We start from the raw sequence: 7714 nt of genomic DNA on the forward strand, positions 1-7714 counted from the left end.
AAATGTATTTCTTGCTCACTTGGACATTTGTAGAACTATCACGATGCTGACATCTACAAGAATTTCTCAAAAATAAAATTGTATTTCATAAAAAAAGTTCGATAATCAAGTGCGCCTTTTAGTCCTTTAGTTAACATTTTTGTCAACGGATGGCGTTAGTACTAGTATGTCATTCACAACTTTTCATAATTAAAAATGATGAGTGATCATGGTGTCCCACTTGTGTCTATCACCTAAGTACACACACGCCGAGTGAATGGCGGGACCACATTCAAAAGATACGGTATGTTTTTGTATGAAATTTTATGTTTTTGTTTTTATAAACATCTAAGAGTGTTGACACACGAGGATTTATTTTCATATTGTGGAGAATAATCTGTTCTGTCTATATAGTCCAATAAATCATGCCAGAATGCTATAATTTGACATTTAATTGCGTGTATAGGTATTTGAAAATATGTACCGCGTGCGGGTATAGATAAAACGGAGCAAATTAACGCGTTCAAAAGGTTAAATTTCAACGTGCAAAAAGTATTTTTTCCAAAATAATTAAATGAATTCCATCGAACATGAAGATTATAAATGATAACTAATGTTACGTTTATCTTTAATTTAAAAAATATTATGTTCTCCAAATAAAAAGCCAAAATACTGCAGAATGTTTATTTAGTACAGATTTAAGTATTAATGTATGTATTGGCTATGGTATAGGGTGTAGGTATGTGCTTAAATCAGTTTGAAGGTCCTATCGCGGTAGGCCACCTGTCCGGTCTTGTAAAGGTCGATGCGACTCTTCCTCTCGGACGTGGCGATCCAGGTCATCAGGGCCAAGGGCACCACGAACAAGGCCAGGCCTAAGAAGGTCGTCTTTGGGTTGGGCCTGAAGTGATCCAAGTGGCTCACCTGCATCGACTGGAACCTCTGGATTGCCGGGTCAAACTGAAAACAAAACACAATTAGTAAACTTCCTCTAAAGCAGTGATAAGCAATCCGCGGCCCGTGAGCCTAAATAAAATATTTTTAAAAAGGTAGTAAAATGTTTTCAGCGGTTTCTGTTCTTTGCGTCTTAGCTGTAAACTTCAAAGTTTCAAACCGGCTGTTCAAAAAATAAGGTTTTTTATTGGTATTCCTGAAAAGACAGAATTTCGTGCTTCAACCTTAGCCTTTCCCTTACTGTGCTAAAAAAATCCACGCGTTCTGGTGCTGTGTAGTCAATACACATCTCAAAATAAGCTATTTAATATCGGAAAAATATTAATATTCATAGCTAATCGCTTATGTTTATTATATTTAATATCAAAAGTGATAATAATTGTAATTTAATTGCTGAAAACATGAAAAAAACCATCGGCAAATGCTAAAAAAAACGTGCGAGGAGTCTATATCTAACGACGGCCCGCGACCGACTGACGGCCGGATGACGCACACACACAGCTATGCGGTCGTAGGTATCGATGGTCTAGATCAAAATAAAACTGCGGACGTGTGGATTTCTCATGTTCCCGCATAGCGAACAAAAACGGGACATCAATAGCGTGTCATTTCCTCGCACACTCTTCGCGTAGCAGTGTCACACAGTTGATTGTATTGGTGTAGGTTAACACCCTTCAAGTGGGCAAAAATAGGGTCCCGTTTGAGAAAATGTATTTTGCTTTAAACGGCTATGTCTTTGAAAGTATTACATATATTTGATTTTTTTGTACATAGTCTCACCACACCCCAACTATAAAAGTAATGTCTGAAATTAAAGTCTTCTTTATAATACAACTCCATAGACTGAAGTTAAAGTCAGTTTTGGGCCATTTGGTGTGTAAAAAAATGTACATATTTTAATACGTTACAAAAATATGATTTTTACTTTTGTACAAAATCATTACAAAATTCTTTCAATTCTGCATCTCCATTGCCACAAGTTTGAGGATTTTACTACCCATTCTACAGGTATAGGTTTAGTATGGATTCCTTTTGATTAAATATTCTTTCGGTCTTGGCACACATTCCCTGCCTCATTCACATTCATACATCGTCATACTCTTCTATTATTCTGACTCTTGACATGGCCCGGCTCAAGTATCTGATTCACTTGATCGTACTATGTCTTCTTAAGGCGTCCCCGACTTCTGCTACCATTCGTATTTGCGTCATATATTCGCCTTACACTCCTTTCTTCGCTCATTCGCTCTACATGCTCAAACCATCTAAGCGTCCCTTTCTTAATCTCACTCGTTACGCTTACATCAGCCTTGCACTCTTTGAGGATCTCCACATTTCTCACACGATCATGCGTGGTTTTACAGCAGATACGCCTCAGGAATCTCATTTCTATAACATTCAGTTTACTTTCATCCTTTCTCTGCCAGTTCCATACATCAGGGTAGGTACCAGAACTCCATTGTAGACTGCTAGCATCGCTTCTTTGGACAATTTTTTGTTAGCACCAACTGCGTTCAGTCTTCAAATTTTTCAAATCATTTTTTTTTATTTTAAACAAAACTCTGCGTTTTAAAAATGAAAAATTGGTTGGTGACACCACCGACTGCAAAGTTAACCATTAAAGTTGTATGTAAGCTACCCCCGCGACCCGCAAACAAATTGAAAGTGAATAAATTGGCCCTCCAACAAAAAAGGTTGATCATCGCTGTGCCCGTTTAGTGGCAATATGATGTATTTCCAAAAAGCTAGTTTTGAGATAATGACTTAAAATACATATATGTTTTTTTTAGATTAACACCGCACAGCAGGCCCTTGAAAATAATTTTCCTCGGGGCCTATGTCATCTTTTTGGATGCTATGTGAAGGGTCTTTTGACATACGAATATTGAGGTGATTTAGCAAAAAAAAGGTGCCGAACCACTAAAAATGGCGCCGAACGCAGCGAACCACTTAGGGTGACCTATAGCAGAGGTGTTGGTTATACTATACATTGTTCCCGGGGCGGCGGTACCTAAACCCGCTTCCCAAATAAGAGCAGTAACAATTTCAAATTGGTGAAAGGTTAGATTAACCCTTCATTTAAAATGTTAAAAAATATATTGTTTCGTTTTTTTTAAGCATTTCAAATTATTTCTCAATCAAACCATTCGCTAATTTCTAAATTGTCACTACTATTAGTTTTGCGAGGAAAATAACAAAATATTCAAAAAAAGTTTAGAATTAAAAGTAAATTATCTCAAAACTAGCTTTGTGGAGATACAGCATATTGACACATCACACTACGCTTACGTGGCACAGATAGCTGTCGATATGTGAGGCCAATACGCTGTAACACAAACATCCTGACTCCTGCACTTCAACAGTGTTGTTATGGCAAAACAGCGTATTTGTGGGGTTGTCCTGGCAGAATGCCGTATTTTAAATTGCAATGTTCTGTCATTAAAGAAGCGAATTTTTTAGTAGTTACAGCATTGCGCCATCATCGATTCCTTGGGAATTAACCACCATAAACAAATATAAGTAAGTTTGTTTGATGTACCTTGACGAAAGAAATTGCCAATACCACCTGTAACCTGGGCGACTAGGACTACTAACGGGACACTGCCATTTCAGGAGACACATGTAGATATTGGGAGTGGAAAACAACAATAGATGCAGGAAATGTAAAAAGGATGAAGATACTCCAATTCACCTATGGTGCCGATGTCCTGCCCTGGTGGGAACTAGGCTCAGATACCTGGGGAGACATACAGTAGAACCAGAACACATGGCCACATACCCAATGACAACCCTGGTGAACTTTATTAAAGGGACTGGGTTGTTGTTAAAGGATTGAGGTAAAATGGGAGATGGGCCTATAACCTAAGTGCTTACGGGAACTATATATAAACCGTTTCCGCCCTTAAAAAAAAACACAGGCGACTGCTCTAAGGTCTATGTGATAAAAGGTAAACTAAACAAATACAAAGATATGTATGACATTTGATAGAGACGTTATATAGATCTATACAATTAGAGGCGCTGTTGGATACTAATATCTCTTCAAAACGTATTCCACTATTAGCATGCGAGAACCAGTGTGCGGGGAACGGATTCGGTACTTTCGGGTCTTTACTGTTAAAGCATTGAAGTTAAAAAACGTGAAACCAATATTTTCTATCCGTGTCTTATTTAAATATTTGTAATACATCATTGTTTGACAGTGGCGAGACTAATTTAAAAAAACAAATTAAACGGTAAATATTTCCCTAACCACTGCATTATTAGTAGGTATATTTACACTTCGTTCCAACTGAATTACTACAAGAAACAACTAAGGATGGTAAAAGATGCATTACAATTACATTTTTATTCAATCAAAGTTCCGAATTCGATCTGTTTGTCGCCATTTTGGACTTGACTATGGAATGACTCCTGCGATAGTTTCGTTTCAATCTAAACACGCATAAATTACTTAATTAACGCAAACTAAGAACCTAATAATAATAATCTAGTTTGTGCATGGAAATAGTGGTTTCTTATAGTAATTATTGAAACAGTATACTTTCTGTAATCTGTGCCTAAAAGTGCGGCGGTAATCTAAATACGCATAAGTTACTTAACTAACCCAAACTGAGAAGCTAATAACCTATTTTGTGCACGTAAATAGTTGTTTATTGTAGTAATTATTGAGACAAAGTGTAATTTCCATAATCTGTGCCTAAAAGTGCGGTGGTTAGGGAAATAATTACCGAAGACAGGAACAAAGATATTTATTAAAGAAATTGCAGTTGTCATAGGGCAGAGGGATAGAAAATTTTGTCAAGTGACATCACAACTGACAATAATCAAAATATTAACCTTAAAAACCAAGTTGGGATTTCTCAGTTGTTGCTAGCATCGTTGTTAACATAAATTATTAAATTTTAAATGATTATAAACTCCAAAACAAGATATTGTGAATTATTATGTAATCAAAAAGTAAGCTCATACCACTGGTTCACAGTGAGGGGAGGCATGTCTGTGAGGGTTGTAAGTTTCTTTTATGAAATACTGGCGATTTACGAGCCTCCTAGCTGCCTGGTCCTTCAATACTTCAATCTGCTTAGCAGACAAACCGTACTGATTATCTGCCATTTTCGATAAATTCAATTCCCAGTTCCCACTGAAAACTTTATACCATAAATATTATATCTTTTGACTTTTGACAAGAAAAAACAGAACAGCTGGAAGAATTATTTGTCTATGCCACAATTCCACTTATTTATGTCTATGGTATTTAGGGCTGCCAATGCGTATGTTCTAAAATACCCACAATAAATGTTTAAAATCCCCACAATATCCTTCACCTCCATAATGAAACTAAACTCTTTTGAAATTAGCATTTATTTTTTATTATATAGTTATTTTCAGAATTTATATTTCGTTCAGTCGTTAAAGTAGATTTTTATTAATTGGATGCGAAATAAAACAGAATCATACTACATTCTCAACATTAATGGAAATATTATTTTTCATAATGGTTGGATGGTCGAGAATCGCCCAGAATCCTCGCATTTTCACAACAAAAAGGTTCTCCCCCCCCCCCAAAATACAAAACTCTTAAAAAATATTAGAAATTCCCCGCAACTTGGGGAATTTCCCACGAATTGGCAGCCCTAATGGTTAGGCACCAACTGCAAGGCAGTAAATTTGGGTAACATCGAAACCCAACATTGCCAACCTTTTTTACCTGAAAGTATCAAAACGTGACCTTTATAAATTGAATTTAATCACGTAGATTCTCAGTGGGTTCCTATTAATAGGTAATAATAAAGAGTTTAAAAAAATATAGAATGAGATTTGTAATTTTTTTTAAACCGTAGGTCCATCCGCTAATTGGGCAACTAAAAAACCAGTTGGCAATTAAAGTTGCTGTCCTGTGTATTTCAATAGCGGTCTAGAGTGATTCATTTATGGGCGATCCGCACGCTACGTAACTTCTTAAATATCAGTGTTCAACGCCGAATCAACCACTTTCTCGATAATCACCGTGTGGTATTTTGTGAGTGGTTCATTCATGGTTCATTTATGTCACCTTGCTAGCCGTGCACCGTGCTTGGTATAATTTTTTTTTTTTTTTTTAAAAAGAAAGACAAACATTCCCAGGTTACGAATAACCCAACAATGTTTGAAAATCTCCTACTACCACCACAGAAAGCCGAAAATGTTGCTTGTGTTGTGATGGAGGACTTAGCCAGCCGAGGAATCGAACACGCGACGCTCGGGTGAGACCCAAGCGCTATGCCCACTCAACCACTGACCGGTCGTATAATATAGTGCGTTGAATTGCCAGTTGCGCCTGGGTGCACCTATGATGCGCCTATGGTTGCACCCATGTTGCGCCGTTGCGCCTCACAAGCTGTCAGATGGCTGTCAGTTTTCGAGAACTTTGCAATATGTCCGAGCAGAAAAACATAGAATTTGTTCAGGATATTGATAAAAAATACTTCCCATTTATGACTAAAGGCTTATGCACTCCATTTAAAAAAAAAAATCAATAATAACGTTCTAATATAAACACCTGAATATATTATATATTGCTATAGTTATAATAGCAGTTAAGTCCAGTCGTACCAATCAAACGATGTGTTATAATAGGATGGTACTTTTTTTTTTTTAAATGACTATTTAAATATTCTACGTTTTATAATATATTATTAAATATTATAAATGTATCCAGAATCAGCATTTGTTGATCTATATGAATATATTAAATTTTATAAGCCATAATATATATTTTTCACTGGAGTTCCTTATTGTATATCCATTCAATTGACAATTGACTCAATGAACAATCAATTAGCGATTTTATTGCCAGTCGCATCAAAGACGTCCATAATTAAGCTGCTGCCACACGCAAAGCTCACATCAAAAGTTAATGTACAGCGCATCATCTTTTCTACCGACACACGACGCTATCAAATATTTCTTCCTATGGTAGGAGAGGGGGTCAGTTGAATTCGAGAGCGGCCGAGGAACATAATTTCATCTGTCAAAGTGACAACTTTACTTACTGACAGCTTGAGCACGTTTTCGAAATGGATGATACTTGTCGCCTATTGCTGGATCTGTTGGACAGCTTGTAATGATCTGCCCTTTCTACTTCAAACTTTTCCTTCTCTACTTTCTACGATAATTTTCCTTAAGTCCCGTAGGTAACTTTTCCATAAGGCTTTGGTTATGTATATCCGGGGTAGGAATATCCTCCCTGTGGTCTTTATAAGCCTTTGCTCCTCTATTTTTTACACACCCCTTCAAGTGTGTACATCCTAGGTTGTCTACGTGACGTACGACCTTGAACGTACTCATTTCACGTGACGGGTAAGTATAAAAAGGCTTCACCGAACGTTGTGTTGGTTTTTTGTTTCTCGGTTTAGAATCCTAGTTATGTATGTATGTGTGGTATCCCTCGGTTCTTTTGAGATAGAGTGAGTTGAATTCATTACCGCTGTGTTTTAAAACCATTTTATAAACCTTATCTTCTAAGTCGCCTGCTCCCCCCCCACTAGCTACTCGATTCTACCTATCGTAGGGTAATGTGAATATAATAAAGTGTTAGATTTTATATATGTGATATATAAATACGATAAATTTATGGTGTTAGTTGTCGGCGCCATCCATGTATATATTTTGGGAGGGGAAGGAGAGGAAAAGAAATGAATTTTTTTCAAGTTAAGACTGGCTCCTCCGCTTACCAAACAAAACTGATGGATGATAATTCGAACAAGGCAATCGATATCTGCGTGTCTGGATATCACAA

The 7714-nt window shown here is 36.8% G+C and overlaps 1 protein-coding gene across 1 annotated transcript; it reads right to left on the minus strand.

Annotated features, from left to right (window-relative positions):
- Window positions 1-649: 649 nt before the first annotated feature.
- Window positions 650-5143, minus strand: ND-B15 (NADH dehydrogenase (ubiquinone) B15 subunit). Its single transcript, XM_089637210.1, has 2 exons — window positions 4906-5143; window positions 650-939 (listed from the first exon to the last, which is right to left on the minus strand). Exons 1-2 carry the CDS (start codon window positions 5047-5049, stop codon window positions 727-729), a joined length of 357 nt encoding a protein of 118 aa, XP_089493336.1. The 5' UTR covers window positions 5050-5143; the 3' UTR covers window positions 650-726.
- Window positions 5144-7714: the final 2571 nt, after the last annotated feature.

Source organism: Hesperophylax consimilis, chromosome 11, assembly GCF_061612785.1.
Source record: "Hesperophylax consimilis isolate HC1 chromosome 11, BYU_Hcon_1.0, whole genome shotgun sequence".
NCBI classification, from domain to species: domain Eukaryota; kingdom Metazoa; phylum Arthropoda; class Insecta; order Trichoptera; family Limnephilidae; genus Hesperophylax; species Hesperophylax consimilis.

Coding starts and splice junctions, on each gene's coding strand:
- ND-B15 (XM_089637210.1), bottom strand. CDS start 5,049: ATGGCAGATAATCAGTACGGTTTGTCTGCTAAGCAGATTGAAGTATTG. Junction 940..4,905: donor CCCCTCACTGTGAACCAGTG/GTATGAGCTTAC, acceptor TTTTGTTTTCAG/TTTGACCCGGCAATCCAGAG.